The sequence below is a fragment of the Equus caballus genome, chromosome 1, assembly GCF_041296265.1.
Source record: "Equus caballus isolate H_3958 breed thoroughbred chromosome 1, TB-T2T, whole genome shotgun sequence".
In the NCBI taxonomy this organism is placed as follows: domain Eukaryota; kingdom Metazoa; phylum Chordata; class Mammalia; order Perissodactyla; family Equidae; genus Equus; species Equus caballus.
The window spans coordinates 138,337,948-138,357,602 of NC_091684.1; the positions used below are offsets into that span (position 1 = coordinate 138,337,948).

Sequence of the window (19,655 nt, forward strand, 5' to 3'; positions counted from 1 at the left end):
CCTTGATATAATCCTATGACAATGTAGAAGTCAAATCTGTAGCATATTTTGTGGCAATAGTGGAAGATGGCAGGAGATGGTGGCCTTAGAGTTAGGAAACCTGGGGTGGGGTGGCCTGGCAGTGAGTGACCATTTATGCAGAGCCTGCTGTATGCACTGGGCCTGGAGCTGGGCAAACATTTGAAAACACATGACTTAGTGGAACCAGAGTTTTGAGATGGGCTAAAATGATAAGATCTGTGTTCCCATCACCATGAATTTGTTGTATGAGTTTGTCTTGGTCACTTCCCAGCCTTGAGCCTGTTTCTTCGTGTACAAAACAGGCTCGACAAAGCTGATTCTGCCTCCTGTTCATAAGCCCTGTGTTTACAACGTTCCTGAAAGACAGGAAGAAAGGATAGAGAGGAAAGGAAGTTGAGGCAAAGCCTATGCTTGTGGCTGTGCAGCTGAGGGGAGACAGTGGCTGGGAAGACTCTTTCCACTCCACAAAGCTCACGTGAAAATAAATAAATTAGAGAAAGGTTTGCAGGCTGCCCTTAGAAGATCTGGAAACTTCCTAACATCCTGTCCTGGATGGACCTGGGGATCTTCACGGTCTTCTCCTCCTAACTTAAGAAAATCCCTCTTCTTGACCCTTTTTTGTTGCGGGTACCTTATTTTCTTCCATTTATACATGGGATGGACTCTTAGTTTTACTTTTCTGTCAGGGAGTGTGTGTGGAAATTTGTAGAATCATAGAAATTTAGATCTGAGAGGACATTGGCGATCACACAGCATAACTCTGCCACTTCTCCCTCCTTGAGTGAAGAATCCCTTTCTAGCCTTCCTGTTAGACGGCTGGCCAGCCAACCTCTTGCTTAAATTATTCATTAACGGAGTCCTTGCTACACCCTCCCTTCCCACCCTGCCCGGGCCCGTGTAATCCCACAACCAACAGATCTGTCAGCTTCATGCTAGAAAGGTTCACATCTGTATTTCATTGAATCCTCCCAACAACCTGGGAAGTAAGTGAGCAAACTGGGCCTCAGAGGGGTTAAGAACTTGCTCAAGGTCACAGATGAGACTCAGACCCAAGTCATCTGATTCCAAAGCCCGCACCTCAGGAGAAGTCCGTGGTGCAAAAAAAATGGACCGGCATCCTGAGCTATGCGTGTCATGCTTGGTATGCTCGGTTCCTATTTACTTAAGAGGCTGAATGCAAGATAAATATTTAGGCAAAGTTTAAAAAAGAAAACAAAGTCTGCCTGTAGGAGCACTTTTCTAAATCAACACAAGGGATGCTAGGCATTTAAATTGGCCCCAGGTTGACCCAAAACTAGAATTCAAGGTTGTGTCGACTAGTCCTCAGTAGAACCTTTCCAGTCTTATTTACCTTGACTGAGAAATGTTTGGAAGAATTTCCCCCACGTCGGGAACCGTTTCTCATTGACTGGCTGTGCGTGCTGTGCTAAAATGCCCGCCAGCTCCTCGGAGATCTTCACCAAAGCTGGCTCCTGCAGAAACAAATTAAATAGAACCACAAGCAATTTTACTACAGAAATGAAAACTGCTTGTGGAGTGATTAAAAACCAGGCCTCCAACAGGCAAAAAAAATGTGGTTACTGTTTACCCAGAGTCAGAAAACCATTTTGAAATTTTTCTCTATTTTTCCAGCCATTTCGGTTTTCATATTTCAAAGTGATTGGGCCCCTAAATATTCATGCTAATTGTTGTCTCTAAAAGGCAGGCTTCTGTCTGGGCATCAGGATACCCCAGGTTCAGACCCACTGCAGCCTGACAAGCTGGATGTCCGTGGGCAATGTGCCTTCCCACTCTGGGCCTCAGGTTCCCTTTATGTAGAATGTGGGGTTAACTACCTTGTCCCTGGGGCCCTTCAGACTGAATGGTTTTTATTCTATGACCCTACTAGGGCTGACCCTGGGAGAAATCATGGAATTGGCAGGGTCCTTCTTTGGCTCCTCCATCTCTTTAAGCTGTGCTCTTTCCTCCTTGCTGGGGGGCCTCCACATCCTACAACTGTGGGATCAAATTCTTAAACCATGGACTGACACTGTAAAGGTGGGATTTTAGGTGGGGGCAGGTTGGGAGAGTGAGGTGGTTGGGGGGCCCAGCCTCAGTCACCTGACATTCCCCACAAGGTCACAGCCTCATCTGACTAGATGTGGGGCTGGCCCCACATCATCATAAAACAACCCCAAACTACAAAGCCTCCTGTCAAAATGAAAACAGTAGGAAATCCTCTGATGAATAAGAAGCCTGGCTTTTTGATATAAATAGCCTTGGTTTGCCAGGACAATTTTTTTTTTTTTTTTTGGATAGTCTTAGACTAAAACTCATTTAATTTTTTTATTTCTGCCAGAAGTAGGGCAGGGCACTAGATACAAAACCACTGGATGGGCAGTGTTCATAGTCAAAATATGGGACACCGACAAGAAAAACTCAGGCTTGCTTTGGGCTGCCGGGGAACTTCCGAATCTATGAGTGAACACTCCATAATTCAGAGGAATCGGAAAGGATCAGCTTTGGCAGGTGGGGCTGGAAGGAATCTTAGAACTATTCTGTATCCTCATTTATTTCCAATTTCCATGACATTAAAACATGATTGTCTTCTTCTCCCCTCCCCCACCCCATCCAGCTCCTTGGAGCATCTGTTCACATCTGAGAGCATTCTCTGGGCAGGTCCAAATAATCTGAATAATTTCCGAAATATCCAGAAAATACTGGTGGGAGAGTCTCATTAGTCAGCTTAGTAAGTGCTTGACATAAAACAAAAATGCCATGAGGAAGAGGCAGTGCCTGGCCTGCGAGCAGTTCAGGATGGCTCCCCACACCCCGCCAGGAGAGGTCCCTTAGGAAGGGCAGGGAGCAGCCTCGGGCAGCCAGCCTCTGCCTCAGGCCTTTCCCCCTTCGGATCCTGCCCAATGTACACATTTCCCCTGCTCTCTACCTTACATTCCCTCTTCTTCCCGAAGCCCCGCATCTAAATCATAAACAAGCACACAAAATGCACCTTTCCAACAACCTGGGCCCCTGTTTGTTCCATCTTTGTGTACTGTCCTGCAAACCCATCTTTCTTTTTGTTTTATACTTGTTTCAGTTAAAACCATTCTCCTCTATCGAAGAAGACCAATTGTCTGTGATTCATGAAATGCCCCAGAGTGGGACGAGGAAGCACGGCTGCCAATTCCCGCCCCGCTGGGAAAGCCGAGTGTCCAGGGAGGAAGCCTCACAGGCCAGGCCCTCTCCCAGGATAGCAGAGACTTCCTCTTGCTCTGCCCTGATTGAAGGGCCTCTCCTGCCTGCTGCTGAACGGTGTTGCACCACCTGCCCAGTGATCTGCTATGTGGCCATTCACGTGAAGACATCAAAGAGAAATCATTCATTCATTCCTTCACTCATCCATATATCAAAAAATTACAGATAGCTTAGAGTATCCGAAATCATATTCAGACAGCAGAATGGTGGTTGTCAGGGGCTGGGGGAGGGGACGGGGAGCTGGCGGGTACAGAATTTCAGTTTTACAAGATAAAAAGAGTTATGCAGATGGATGGTGATGACGGTTGCAGAACATTATGGACATATTTAATACCACTGAACTGTACATTTGAAATGATTAAGATGATAAATTTTATGTTATGTGTATTTGACCACAATAAAAACAACTGGGAAAAAATTACAGAATGTGTGGCCTTTAAAGGAACTGAACTAGGGGAAAAAAGTGTTTGCGTGTTTTGGGGGGTAAAGACGGAGAAGAGGCAGTGAAAGAAGAGGTGGAAGCCTTGCCACCTCCATCCTGAAAGTAGATCCGCATCACCTTGAGGATCCAGTTGAAACTCCTCAGCACGACGCACGCAGAAGGCCCTCTGTGACTGGCCTCCGATTCCTTCTCTCTTCTCCAGCTCCCAGCCTTGCCCCAAAGTGCCCTGGCTCAGTTTCTTTCCTCTGCCTTCCTTCCTGCTCTTCCTGCCCCAGCTGACTCCTCCCCACCCTTTCTGAGTTAGTTCTGGTCACACCTCCTCCAGGAAGCCTTCTCTGCTACCCCAGTTGAGTGTCCTTTCTTCATGCTCTCCAGCTCCCTGGGGGCTCCTTAATGGCGTGGTCAGTGGCTTTGAGGTCAGTCTCCCCAGCGCTCTGCACAGGGAACACTACATTTTTGGGGAATGAATCATGGTGGCGGTAAACACAGGAACCCAGCCCTGAGCAGCTAGAGTTACAGAATCAGAGAAAATGTGGAACTTCTCAACAGGCTCCCTCCTCGCTGCCCAGGAACTCACCTGGGGGGATGACCACTTAAGAAGCACCAATTCTTCTCGAGTGGATTTTCTGGGATTCCCTGCCTCTGAGGGGCACTGGGAAGATAAATGAGGTGCCATTTATGAAGTGTCACCTCAGAGGCAACATGCTACGTGAGGGCCAACAATTAACTCGTAAGGCCGCAGCTTGTGTGAGGCATCTGGACCCTGTGCCAGGCTGCCACCACTGCCTCTGCTCACACAGCCAGCCATTGCGCCTTCATCCACAGCCTTTACGCTGTGCACAAACCACAGCAAGGGGGTGCGTTTCCTAGAGGAAAGTCTGCTCCACGGATCTGGAGGATGAATCACGTCCCATCATGAGAAGTACACAGCTGAAGGCACTGGTGGGGTGACGTTCAATTGAGGATGCTGGGACACACAGAGGTAGCTTGGGGCCATGATTAACTCTGAGAAAAAGAGATGGAGAGGAATAATGGAGGGAGTATTAACTGTTCAATTTCTTTCTTTACTTTGAAAGCATCTGATAGGAAACGCAAGGATTATACTAAGAATGGCCCTGGTACCAATGAAGAGAGAATTGTCTCCCCAACCACACACACAAAAAAATACAGCAGGACTTGCAGCTCATACATTCAAGAAAGGGCAGCAATCGGACATTCTGGGTACGAGCTTCATCTTATCCCCGCCCCCTAAGCAGCCCTCGACAGCACAGTGAGAGCTGTGAACTGGTGGGTGGCTCCGTCACAGCAGTGGTGTGACAAACCCACATCACCCTCTTCCTTACGAGCAACAAGGGCTCAACGGCCACCAAGGGCCTACCGACGTCAGATACGAGCTCTCAGTTTTGGGGGGAGTTTCTGTTCTCTGGTGATTACCATTTTGCATAGTTCAAACACAATTACCACAACTTGAAGGGCAGATGCTGGTGAGGGAAGATCTGTAGCTATGCAGGCTTATTGTGTTCAGAATAAATTTGACCACGCACATACGCGTGCGCACACACACCACACACACACACACACACACACCCATGCCAGGAAAACCCCTAATTCATGTGAATCATCAGAACAGTGTTTGTAAAATACTTGCTCCTGTCCCAGCAGACTCTCGTTTCTTAGCTCATTTGGCCCTCACTGCAACAATCCACACTAGCCGATAATTCAGAGCTAACGACTCTGGGGCTGTGGAAAGGAAAGTATATACCTTGTGGATGATAAACAAATGTTAGAAAAATTCACTTTACTTTTTGAGAAAAATCAGAATTCCAGAGTTTTCATTCCATCATGATTGCCCTGGCTCTGGCAACGCGTATTAGCCGCTCTCCGTGGAGCTGTTGGCTCTGGAGCAATTCCCATCCGGGAGAAACTTCAGCCCATCTGCACCACCGCACAGCCTTGTCACCCTTTGTCCAGTATTCACATTTGCCCCTCAGGGTGCATTGACAGTAGTCATGACCTTGGAGAGTTCCAAGATGTCTGCAGAAGGCAAAGGGCCTCCATCGGCCTGATCATTGCATCCTAGAGATTCTTGTCCATCAAGCGTGGGCCTTGCCTCTCAGCTCTTTTCCTATCAAGAGAGTGTAAATTTGAAGGAAGAGATAGTTGACTGAAAGAAATTCAGGCTATCTCAGGGGAAGCCACTGGCATATCCAATTTAATACTACCCTCAATGACTGAAGCGACTTCAAACTCCAGAGAGTTAACTTTCCCGAGTAAATTCTATGTGCGTGCGTGTGTGTGTGTATGTGTGTTGAGGAGGATGGGCGAGGAAGAAGAAGGAATACAAATTGGAATGCTTTAAATGTCAATCCCACCAAAACTCATTTATCTAAAAGCTTCTTTGCTGGATCTGCAGTGATGAATTAAGTAAAATAACTTCTTGGCGAATCACCTCCAATCTCTCACCTCAGACATTGTTGTAAACCTCAGGTTTTCAAAAGAGAAACCAAGGGACCTCCCCTGATCGTCGTGCTTTCTAGAGCCTTCTGACATCCCTAAATGGAGGAATGGAGGGTGTCATAAGGTCAAAAGGCAGGACGATGACCTAAAACACTAAGCAAGACTGTCAGTGTTGAAGGGGCCATAGGGACCATGTAAGACAAATGCCCCATGGAACAGAGGAGGGAATGGGACCGTGGGACCGCAGGAGCCCTCTGCTGCCTCTGACTCCTGGGAGCATCCTCTCCACCACCCCTGCTGCCTCCTTCAGAGGCAAAGGGTGGGGTACCCTGAAAGGTGCTCAGGATTTGAATTGGCTGGTGGCACAGAGGTGGAGAGAAAGGAGGGATCCCATATTTGAGGGTGAATGGAGCAGGGTTGCTCTGCTGTGCACAGGATACATTTTACCACCGTAGTCATTTTTAGGCAAAATAACCACTCTCACTTATTGAAAGCTTATCAAGTGGCAGGCCTGTGCCAGGGGTTTTTTCTATTTATTATCTCAAAGCCATTCTCTGAGGTAGTTATTATCATTCCCATTTCATGTCACACAGCCATGAAGCAGCAACCTGGGATTCAAATCCAGTTGCTACCAGTATGCCATAGGGCGAGGGGATCTGCGTCTGTAACTGCCATCAGTGGGCCTAAATGGTCAATCTGGGTCAGCTCACATCATCCACAAGTGCTGGTAAGTCTGTGCTGTCAAATTTATGAAAAAATGGTAGTGTGGACATCTCTTGTTGGCTGCCTAGCATCTTTGTCCCCTCGTTCAGGGTAACAATGTCCCAAAGTTCCTTTCAGGAACTGCCCCTAACCCATTCTTAGCTAACGAGTTGATTGAGAGCAGCACGGAGGAGAGATGGAAAGTAACTGGGCCCTTGGTGACATTGAGCCACTGGATTAAGGTGTATCTGAAGCCAGAGCCAATCTTTGGATTTTCAGTTAGCTGAGATAGCAAATTCTCCTTATTTTTAAAGCCATTTTGAGTTGGATTTTCTGTTACTTGAAGCCTAAACATTTTAAACCGGTACAATTGGGTGGGCCAGACTGTGTACCCACAATCCAAGATGGACGTTTTAAGCGAGCAAATGCTCTGATCGCTCTGTGCATTGGTTGCTGTCATTCTGCAATCAGTAGTCACGTTTTCACTCATTCCTTTCCATTAAGATCATTAGAAAGAGTCCCTCTTTAGAGTGCAAAAATATGCTGAGAGGAAGAAGGAAAAATGAAAATGTCTTCAGCAAGTCATAAACCACTTCCTACACCTACTTAAAGTTTAAGGACTGCTTTAATACTCCATGTTTAATTGTTAATTGAGAATTTAAAAATCAAAAATGCCAACTTTGCCTTCGATGAGATGGAAAATTATGCCGCTGTAGAAGGTAACATAATGTAAAACAGCCAACATTACCAAGGCACACAAATGTTTTTGGTATGTAAAATTGCTTTGTAAAATATTTGCTCCATCTGCTGAAAGCGGCAAAGACAATTTTCCCTTGATAGCTAATGGCCCATTTCGGCTGGGTGGTAAGTGATTCGCTGCGGTGGCGGCTCTCATTAAACAGAACGGTGAAAATGCGGTATATAATTCCATACTTATGTAGCATTATCCGCTCGCTGCTTCTCGAGGAGTCTGTCCCTCATTATCGAGGCCTCCACCTTGCACCAACATGCAGGCCTCGCAGTCAATTTGACTTGAGAAGCGTTTTGTCCAACTGAGGCACATATGTCGTGCCTCCATTCCAAAGCTCAGCACAACTGCTTCCCCCCCGATCAGAAACGCTAGAAAGGTTCATTCCTTTTCAACTTTCCAGCACTTAAACGGCTGTTTCTTTTTCCCTCTCACCACAGGGGGCCATGGTTTTCTTTCTAGGCTCACCCTGTCGCACTGCATGCTGGGAGTTTCAATAGATAAAGATTAAGCGTTTCTCGAAATTCTTAATTGAACATACGCAAAAGCAGGAAAAATTTTCCCCCAGAGGCCAAAATTGCCACCATAAAAGCCCGGCAAGCACTGTCCTTCGTTCCTGGTGTATGTGGTGGTCTGTGATGTTTCTTCTTAAAGGAGCTGTTTACCCTACACTGAATTACTTCAACATCTGCTAAAGGAACAATTAAAAATAAATAATCCAGGGTGGTTTAAAAAAAAGAAGAATATGTTCACATTTGGGGAATGATACTAAAAAGTAGTTACAGCAGCAAGTGGCTGATTTTTAAAAAAATATTTTTAACATTGGAACATGGTTCTAAAGGAAATTACATTAAATATAGAGCAACATCAAGTAAATACATATGGCTGCTGTAAAGATTATGCAATATTTTCAAGCAGAAACCACGCAGTTCTAAAATCAACCATAAGTAGAAGTAGCCATAATTATTATTATTGGTAATAGGTTTCTTTCTTTCCCGTTAGAGAAATATCACTGGTTGAGAAAATTGCATATGCTAATAAAAACCCTTTAACTGAAAATTAAAAACAAAAGAAAACATATGTGCTCTTTGAACTTGATTTTTAATTCGAGTAATGAGGGAGAGTTTGTGGAATGAAATAAGAGACTATCATGAGAATTTGTACTTTAATTTTATGCAAACGAAATGGGCAAGCATCTACTTTTCTTAATCAGAGTGAAGAGCCGTACCGTCTTTGATATTTTCACATACATTTGTGTATAGTTGAGGTGGATATAATAGCATTCTATGTTTATTGTTATTATTTTTGTGTAGACCATGCTCATTAAAATACCAGGGTCGTAAATCAGTGAATTCCAAAAGTGAGGCTGTTTGTTTGATCTCGCACAATTACACGAAAGTCCGCGCCTTCTCAAGGGCGTCCCTCTCTCCCCGAGGGGGCGCGAGGACAGACGACCAGAAGCAAATGGCGCAGTCGCGGGCGGAGGAGAGTAAAACTCATTCTGAATCCATTCCAAATGCCCATGCCTGCTCTGTGGTTTTCAGCAAAGCAGATATTTCCAAAAGAACTCCAGCGGGGACTTCCTGGATGTGAAAACACTAACCAATTCTCGTTCCTCTCATCTTTTGCTTTATTCCTTCCTTCCACGCTGTTATTGCGAAAAACTGGCAGTTAAATTCAATTGATTCAAAATATTCCGGATCCATATGGCCGCCAACCCCGGAGCTGAGGCGGCGATAGCGCCTCACTGCTGTTCCCGAGCATTTGCCTCTCCCCCAGTCCCCAGATGGTGGGAGTAACATTTAAACCTCCTTTTCTCTGCCTTGTACAATAGACCTTGGCACCATTTCAACTGTTTACTCCGGTAATTAACAGCTCTGATACCACAACAATTACAACTCCTACACTCTCACCACAATAATGCTATGAATTAGTGAGAGCTAATGGCTGGAAGGTAGAGTGTTTCCAGACTGTGAGATCTGCGCATTTTTAGAATAAAATAAAAGGTACAAACAGCACGCTTGCAGTAGACAATGATTACCTAGTAATTAGTTTACACAAAGCTTCCTATTTAATGGCAAAACGCTGTAATTAACGTGTGACAGAAAATCAAAGGGTACTTTGTAAGCATATGAAAAATTCACACTGCAGGCCCATAGCTTTATGTACTGATTAGAACCATATTAAATCAATAGGACACACAAACCAACAGCTTGTATAGCTGATTATTATAGGTCCTCAGAAGGGGGACCAGGCTTTCATTTAACTTGGGGAGGCAATTTTCCTTCTCCTGTCATCTTCCTCAGGCACAGAGAAGTACCTCAAACCCAAGCCTGGCAGCTTCATGAAAATAACCATTGAACTGGAAGAAAACATTCTAAGTCATTTTCAGAGATAAGGAAAGATATGTAAATAATTAAGCCTTTCCGATGCTCCTGGTGCCGTGCTGCTACACTAATTAGAAAAGACACCAACTGGAACCAGAAAATGAAGCAACTGGGTCTCAATCTTGTGGTCAGAATAATGTCTACTTTATCAGGTCAATGCCTCTTTATTCAACATGTAGGAAGTTCAAATAATTGGAATTATTTTCTCTTTTCAAATGATAAGAAACCAAGACACTCTCAAGGTTTATTCTTTGAAAGGCATTATCTGGGTAGATCATTGGGTAGGCACAGTCGGGTCGATGTTCTGTATTTTCAACAGCCACAATCCTATGTAATGACAACTGACGTACAGAACAATATTCTGGAAGCCTACAAGACCTTAAAAGACCTTCTAAATCACCAAAAAAAGATTAAATTGTATGTAGTTGTTCAACGTTACCAGTATTTAATTGTAATGCAATTTTATGGTAATATTGACAAGAATAATAACAAATAGCATTTCTCAAAGGCTTATGTGCTAAGTACATGCTAGCCAATTCATAAAGGTTATCTCATTTAATTCTCACCACCTCCAGGTGGCAGGTACTAATGTTATCCCTGTTTACCGATGAAGGCTTGGAGAGCTGCAGAGATTTGCCTATGGTTCCCCCTAGTGAGTGTGGGAGTCTGACCTCAGTGTCCCAGGCTATGGACCCCCCCAAGCCAGACTACCTCTTAGTTATCCTTGACTGTTCAGTTATTCAGACTAACCTATTCCCACACTCATTCCGCTTCAAAGGGAGTTTACCATGTCAACCTGGAACAGGGGATTGAAAGAACCAAAACAAACAAAACGTTTGGTTGCTTATCCAAAAAAACAGGGTTTTAAATGCTCACTGTATTTTTAATGCTGCATCTGATTATGAAGACGGACCACTCATAGCTCTGTGAGAATTTGAGGCTCACTACAATGAGCACGATAGTTGAGAAAGGCATTGAAATCTGTCACCTCCATCAACAGCCAAAGGGTGCTATCTGAAACTCACTCTCAACACCCATGCAAGTAAATAGGCATGTGAGGCGGTTGGGTTGCAAAAGCTGAATCATGGGGACTCCTGGACAGGGCTCCTCCGGCAGCTCTGAGGGGTGTGCCGGCTGGCCCTCCACCTCCCCCAGCTCGCTGCCTTTCCTGACAGCAGCTCCCCTGGCGGCCAGGAAGGGAAGAAATCTGAGACCAATGGCTGCTGCGTTCCAGGGACCTTTGTGTTTCCTACAAGTCTCTGTAGAAAGCAGAAAACCTGCCACAGGGGCAGGGGGTCACAACAGCAGGGACCTGAGGGAGAACACTGCTCCGGGATTTTCAAACATGGGGTCTTTTCTAAGTGGATTCAGTTCAGTGTGGCAAGAGCGCTGGGCCAGGAGCAGTGGATGTGGGTTCCAAGCTAGGCACGATCGTTTCTTAGCCATGTGAGCTTGGGCCAGTCACTGAACTTCCCAAGCATCAGTCTCTCCATCTGTAAACAGAGTAACAATACCTTCCTTATCAAAGTTGTGTGGAAATGAATGAGTAAGAATGCTAGGGTTTTTTGGGATGGAATGAGATGATTCATGTAAAGTGCTTAGCACAATTCCTGGCACCCAGCAGGTTTTCTACAATGCTATTTATTATTGTTATTATGAAATACAGGGAAAATGTCAAGACCTTAACAGCGTATTTATCGATCTACAAAAGGCTTAATCTCATGTGTAGGCCAGTATTGTGGCAACTACTAAATACATAATCTAAGAAGTCAAGATTTTAAGATAAAAAAATAAACAAATGAATAATCATTTGTATGTAGTTTAATGACTAGGGAAAAATAATACTCTAGATTTTTTTCTTAATCTGGAAAACCTAGATTTTTCTCTTAATACCAAAATGTGTTTCTGACATAAAATAAAATTATAAATAAGGACATGAGAAAAGGATGTCTCTTGCTTGTAATCAAATAATAACAATTATACATTTTGACATCTAAAATAAAAGTGAAAATAGTTTATAATATCCGATGCTGGTGAGGTGGTGGCAAAACTAGTGTGCTTATTCTCTGCTAGTAGCTTTGGAAATCAGTACGGTCTTCTTGGAAGGTAATGTGGCAATACCTAACAAGGGCCATCAGGCAATCTACTCCTGGGTCTTTCTCCTAGGGAATGATTCAACAGAAGCAAAAAGAGGTGTATACCAAAACCAAAAATAAAAACAAACTAATCTTTCCTTCCTCCTCCTTCTTCCCTCCCTCCCCACCACCACCAAAAAAAGGGAAAGCTGGAAATAATCTAAATTTCCAACTTAGGTGAAAGGTTTAATCTATTAGAGTAAATCAATATAAGGGAATATTATACAGCCATGAATTGTGACGACTACATGTGATCATGGAGAATGTTTAAGATCTGATGTTTAAACAGCATGTACACTATCATTGTAGCTGTAAGAAATAAATGCAGCACCTTTGGAAATTAATACCCAAAAATGAAAACAACTATGTTTGAGGGAAATGATTATGTACTTATTTGGTTAAATATTTCTTTAACCTTGTTACATTATCTTTTAACTTTTCCAAAAAATTATGTGGTCACAGGGTAATGGTTATTTGGGATCACCTAGTAACGGCCTACTAACTTCTACACAAGGCACCAAGCTTGGCCATCCTACAGTGGCTCCTAGGACCCAGTTACAAGGCCATCCTAATGGGTGGAGGTCTTCACAGTGGAGATGTAGAGAGTTCTAAAGCACTGATGGGTTGATGGTTCTCTCTCATAATAGTGTATTTTTTCGCTGATTTAGTTCTACAAGGAAGCAAAATAATGACTGTGGCTTCTTCTACTTTTTCTAGGCTTGGGTGCCTTGAATTAGTTACATACATGTATATATTTTCCTCCCTTGGAGATTCCCAGATTAATATCAAATGTTCAACAAAGTACATGGAAGTACAAGTAATGGGGAAACTGCTCTTGCAAAGGGCTAAAATTGCAATATTATATAGTGCCATTCAAGAGCTAATTCAATATCCTTTTTCTCCTAAGTGGTAAAATTGGGATGCCAAGACCTCCACATCTAACACTCTCCATCCAGGTAACAGAGGCCCAAAGAAGGGTTGCACAGAGAAACCCAAAAGTAAGCTGGCTTAGCTCTGTACACGGAGAAACTGTTCTGCAAAGATCTTTTGCAAAGTGGCGTCACCAGTAGCATCACTGCCTCTAAACCCATCTCCCAGGAATGAGGGAGGGAAGACTTACCCTTTCAAAGAAGAAAGGGGAAAAAAGCCACAAGAACGACTGGTACCACAGCAAATGTCTGCCTGAGTCTCCCTGCACGGTCTTAGGTGAGTGTCCAGGAAGGTATCTCCCCTACACTTGTGCCTTCCTTTGCATTAGCCTTCATTCCTCTAAATGAAAAGAAGTACCCCCGACTGAGAGTGGGGAGTTTGGAGTGTGTACAAGTGTGTGGATTCATTAAACGCTAACAAGCACTGAGTACGTAAGTGAGTGGGTTTACTGGAACCTGAGGGGGTGGGGAAGCAGGTTTTGTTAGCTGGTAGGATCAGGAGAATAAGGTTGGTACCAACATACCATGAAAGAAATGAGTTGTGCTCTGTTTTCATTGTGGCCATCATGTAACATTCTGCTTTTCCTAAAATCACCTACATTCCATACTGATTTTTAAAATGTAACTATAGCTTTTCAGTATTTGTTGACTCCATGACTTTGTTTCCAATCTCAACTGCAACCAGTCAAATGACTCTGGTTCTAAATTAGATAGGTAGAAAAAAAGATAACCTATATATTAGATCCTTAAGTCTACACTGAGTCATGCCCACATCTAAAACCACTATCTGCATAAGACGCAAGAGACTCAAAACAGTTCAAACTCCCATAAACAGCACTGTTTTTAATCTGTTGCCTACAACATACCAATGAGAAAAATCATGGTATCGTGTCATAAACTGCTATGCAAATGATGCTATTTGTAAGTATTAACATAATTTAGTGCTTACAGTCATATTCTCATTTCTAATAATTCTCCCAGAATGGAGTCTTTCTCTGGACTCTTAGCCTGCAGGATAGTCTTTCATCAAGAAGCTGAAATTTTTAATAACCTGCCAGCATATGTTTTGTACATGCCAGGCTAGGCTTGATGACACAACATCTTCATTATTGAAAGAAACAGGTCTACAAACTGTAATAGGACGTTAAAACACGCCTGTGCTCATAAAGTAATGCTTTGATGTCTAAATGTGCACCATTACGATGGTCTTCTGGAACAAAGGTCATTCCACCCCCGAACTCTCCACAGCTCCACGCCATGGAGACCGCGGTTCACTTCCACTCTGAATACGATTTCACTTTGAAGGCAAAGAATGTCAATAGTCTTCTACAAACAAAACAAAAGCTCTTCAGAACCGCTTTATTTTTTATTTTTATTTTGGCTTCTAACCACGCCATGACTAAGCACAGCTCTCAGAGTATAAAGAGATTTCTGAGTAATTGTATTTCCCTTGTTAAATTTTAAAAAATGATTTAAATAGGTTATTAATTATTCAAAAGTTGCACATTTAATAACATTAACAACAATGCCAAATGTATTTGGTGACAATTTAAAATGGTACAGTTTAAAATAATTGAAATTAAATAATGTATGGTCAGCCTTCTAGGTGCAATTCAGCCAAAGGTCAATATTTTACATATTTTTTAAACTTAAAGTCAGACGTTTCCAATTTGTCATAGTCTAGGGATAGGAGAATTCTTTAAAAATTACTAGTTTGAAATATTGGGACCAGCAAATACTTTGCACACTAACATTTCAATTTCTTAAATAAAATGTCATAATTTTCATGGTTTAATCTCAACAGTTTTGCTTTAAAAAGAAAATTCTATACAATATAAAATAAAATCCAGTTCAAAGAGAACACAGGAGAAACCTCTATGGGCCTCAAAATTAAATACATTTTCCTTGTTTTATTTTTTTCTAGAAGAGTAATTCACTTTGTATCCTTTAAATAACATGTAAAAAGCTGGCCTGACAGGTACTGCATTTAGTCCCTTCACTGATGGAGGGGGAAGAAAAGCCCAGAATAGATCATGGGGAGAACAGCAACATTTGTCAAAGGGAACTCTCTCTTCTGACTGTTCTCTAGATTTATTCATCATTTCACTTTCACAAGAATAATGTGGTTCTCCCGTGTGCCCCTCCCTTTCTATCACTTGTGTCTTGATTCATGTACCTCTGTGGTGGGATGCTCAAAGCGGATGCAAATCACTCCGCAGCCCACCACTATGTGTTTGGGAGGGAAGGAATCAACTAAGGGAATTTGCATCTGAATTTTCCTGATTTCTGCTATTTTCCTAAGTTATGATTTCACCAGTGGGGCAGCCCAAACAGAGACTGGAGATTAAGAGAAGCCGGGCAAGTCTAGGCCCCTGGGTGCAAAGTGAGGCAGCTTTTAGAATGGTGGGTTTAATTTCTATATTTAACTGTATAAAATTACTTTAATTATTAAGCAAGTTTGGAACAGACTAAGAAGTTGTACAATTCATTCTTCCACCAACATACATGGAAAAATCTGTATACGTCCACTCACATGCTAAGACTTCTTACGTATTATTCAGCTTTTGCCTGGAGATTTTCTGGCGGGGATGTATAATTTTCTCAAGATCTCACAGGGGCCAGCAGTTACATAAATTTCCTTGAATTGTCTTCAAAAACGTATGACTCCTGACAGAACGCTATTCTACACTAGCTTCCAGGTGACAGCCGCTCACTAATAGAATTTCTCTCTCATAATAAAATACAGCGAGCTTGATAACAACAGTTGTTAGAAGCATATGATCAAGATCACTTAGAAGGAATGAGATTTGTAATGTTATTTGAATATGGTAAAAAAAAAAAAACCAAAAAACCCTTTCTAATTATCATAATCCATTTGAAGACGTGAATGAAGACTTTTAGGGCCCAAAGAAGGGACATTTAAAATAACCTAATCCACCCCATTCACTTTGCATGTAAAGACTAAAGCCCAAGGAGGTCAAAATGACTAGCCTAAGGTCTCACGGCTGGCAGGTCACACAGCTGAGTCTAGAAGGATGTGCTCTCATCTCCCGGCTGAGCCTGCTGTTCCATCTCCTAACTGTCAGACACCGTGGGCTTACGTCACCATTGAACACTCACTTGGGCCCATTTCTTGCTCCAGTCTTCACGGCCATATTTGCCCCTCTCCTTTAGGATCCACTTGTAGCACTTTAGGTGGGAAGGAATGTCACAGAATGCAGTCCCATTTCCTCTGAGCTCACAGTCCATTTTAAAGAGCCAGCGCTGGATTTCCAGGTGATCGGTAATCAGCTGACTCAGCTGTTCTATCATCTGTGGGGCCCAAGACACAGCAACACTTACTACAGCTAGTTTCCTGGATTCCTTATTAGTATAGTCACTTAGTTGTACTTTTCATGCATCTTTATTTCAAATGGTCTGTTCATTCAATTATCTTGCAGTTATTAAGGCAGATTAGAAGTTCTAAGTGCTATGTGTGTGATATGAAGAAATCACTAACCAATGGGACCAATGACATGTTTCAAAGTATAGTCCTCTTTATGAGAAATCCTCAAATTATCATTTTGCTGGCTTTTGAAGGCAAAAGAAAGCATCCTCGAATATCTGTAATTGAATCTTGGTATTGTTTTCTTTCTTTTTTGGAGAATTATGTGTTTACTTATTGATTCTTCAAATGATATTTTTTATAGTTTCAAGACTATAAAGAGTTATAGTCTTGAAAACTTTAACTGCTTGGAGCTTTGCTGAGCTTTTAAATGTTATAACCTATAAAATATTTAATTTTTTCCTCATTAATGTACATGAAATACATTTGTTCGGCTGGTCAACTGGCCAAGAGTGTTATGTGAACAAGACAGATAAAGGAGATAACACAGTCATGAAAGCAACTTTTCTAGAATACACAGCTATCCTACATTTTATTTGAAACAGTATTTTCTCAAGAACTGGGCTCAATCACATGGAAGTCTAAGGGATAGAAGTTCAAGCTCTAATATCACAACGATATTAATAATAATAATAATAATAACAATTAATAATAATATCTAACATTACTGAACTGTCAGTAGGAGCCAGGTCTTTGGCTAAGATCTTTACACGAGTTTTCTCATTTAATACTCACAAAAACCTATGAGGTAGAGGCCACTATTAGCTCCATTTTGTATGTAAGTAACTGAGACTCAGCTAATTTAAATAACCTGCCCACATCACACAGCACTGAGTGGCAGGGCAGGCTCTACCCAGGTGGCTCTGACTCCAGCACCTAGGCTCATGCCCTCTTCACTGTGCTTCCTGTCAGCCTGCAGAGAGGTGGGGGAGAAGGTGGAGGTGGAGAAGGGAGTCAGAAGAGAGAAAGAGAAGCAACTTTCCTTACAGTCAATAAGCCATTTGGGATACGTTTGAATCAGATAACAGTCTATAGCAAGATTGCTTAATTATAAATAATACTGTGCTAGGAGAGCCTTGGGGACAAATAATTCATTAGATCGCAAAATGATTTTTTATTTGGTCTTCTCTTTAGACTTTCCAGTTTATACTTCCCACAAAGGAACAAAGCAACACAAAACCTTCTCTCTCCTGAGACTACCCCATGCTGTTCTTGGTTATGGTTTTCTGTACTTAGGCCTCTGCAACACTCTTATTCTCTTCTCTTTTGATGAGTTTTTGCTCACCAAATGGATTTTTATTTTTTATTTTTTTAACTAAAGAATGTGAAAGGACTCAGGATTATAGTTCTGCTGAAGTCTGGAGCTAGCTGATTAGGATTATTTGGATTAAAGGCACAATATGTTCTCTTGAGTCCCGTCTTTCCAGCGAATCTTCCTGGGGACGTTACAGTCCACAGCAGTGTGGAAGTTATACCATGAGGCGCATACTTTGGATCCCTGGAAGCTCCATGCAACCATGGGGTATTCAATTAGGGTGAAAATGGAATTGTCTTAGCTCCCTAATTATCAAGTAGTGTCTGTGGATAATTTGGGTGTTTAAATGAAAAGTACTCTGGTCTGCACACCACACGGCTATGAGCATAGCCTAGGAAAGTTTTTCAATGTGCCTTCCAAAGTTACGTCCCCTCTTTTTCTAACGTTGTGTTAGAAGGTAGATTCTATATTCAACCATATTTTGCTGTATTCATACTTTGCAGAAGTAGACATGGTCTTTGGCCTGTTAATATCCAATAAAACTCTTTTGCTAGTGTAAGGAAAGGTGATCTGGCATAGCCTTTTTCATTGTGTATTTGGATATATTGTCTATTTGGAGGTTTCAACTACTAATCAGAATTCTTATCTGTTTCTTCCAAATCCTATTATTTGTTGCTTCTGAGAATCCTATAAATGGGCGTCTGTTGATGGATCCCCTACAGTAATGAAAAGGATCAATAGTATTGTAAAGACTGCACCAGTGGAAAGAATTATGTGCTATCTTTAAGTGAAAATTGAATAGTACTTTAAAATAGCATCGCCATTTTTGATTATTTAACCAAAGCTGTCAATATTTCATATGCAGCACACTCCAGAAAGAGAACTTGCATGGTTACTTTATGGATCAAAACAGGAAATGCTCACTGTACTCATGCTAGATGTAAAAAATAAATAAATAAGTTACTTAATCATAAACCAAATGACTTTGTGCTACTTCCAAACATTTATCATTTTCTATTTGAGTCTCTCTGTCAAAAGATGTAATAAATATTTTCATTGCCACTCATTTTATACTGGTGCAGAACAGAAATAGAAAAACGTCTACTGCTAAAATCCAACTGATAGGAATATTTATTAAGCCAAATTAAAATAATCACAGGTTTCTTTCACTGGCTTTACGTTTATGATGCACATTGGTAAAAAGCGTTATTGATTCCCCACCATTGGCAAATTCAAAACACTGATACGCTCAGATAGATTAGGAGGGTGGTCACTATCTGGAAGAATCTCAGCGGAGTCCTTCAGTTCTTGCTGACCTCAGACGTATGTTTTCGTACAACTAGAGTAGAACTCAGTTATAACTTGGCTTATTGTGACAGAGATTGCACATGCCAGAGGCAAAATGGCACCCCTCAAATCCAATTTGTCTGCGAGGAGGAGGTTTTTATTCCTACTTCTGTATCTAGCATTAGAGGGATGTTTGCTCTATTTAATGTGTTTGTATCTTTAACCACAATCAACATAGAAAGTTCTAAAATATTTCATAGCAAAGATTGCCTGAGTCCTCACCGGTGAAGATGAAAGCGAGACTCAATATAAATATGGCACATACATTTTAAAGTTTTGAAGGTTATTTAGTGTAATGTACACATATGAAATTGGATTGTTTGAAAATGCATTTCACGTGCATTAAGTCCATCAGTCGAGTACTGGGAGGCAGAGTCAGGAAATCCACATTGTTATCTTTAGATTCCAGTGGAGGCTAATGACAATGAAAGGGACACACCAGATCAGGGGCGCCTCTCTCTTCTGCTGCTGTTAAAAATGCCTGTGCCTTTTCCAGGCTCTGCTACCTTTAAGAGCAACTTCCTTCGTGAGCCATGTATTGCCCTAGAACACTCTAGCAAGACTGAACATTTTAGGGCAATTTAATAAGCTAAAAATATCTTCAAACTAGTCT

General features: G+C 42.1%; 1 protein-coding gene across 3 annotated transcripts in view; it reads right to left on the reverse strand.

The window, feature by feature from the left end:
• IQCH (IQ motif containing H) overlaps positions 1–19,655 on the reverse strand; it is a 179,091-nt gene that overhangs the window by 46,552 nt on the left and 112,884 nt on the right. For all 3 annotated transcript variants that reach the window (XR_011439700.1, XM_070269954.1, XM_005603326.4), the window contains 2 exons: positions 16,176–16,367; positions 1,373–1,493 (listed from right to left, as the gene is read on the reverse strand). Coding sequence is in view for 2 of the 3 variants with exons in the window: in XM_070269954.1 (XP_070126055.1) it covers positions 1,373–1,493; positions 16,176–16,367 (313 nt within the window). In the remaining variant the exon portion in view is untranslated. The remainder of the gene's footprint in view (positions 1–1,372; positions 1,494–16,175; positions 16,368–19,655) is intronic.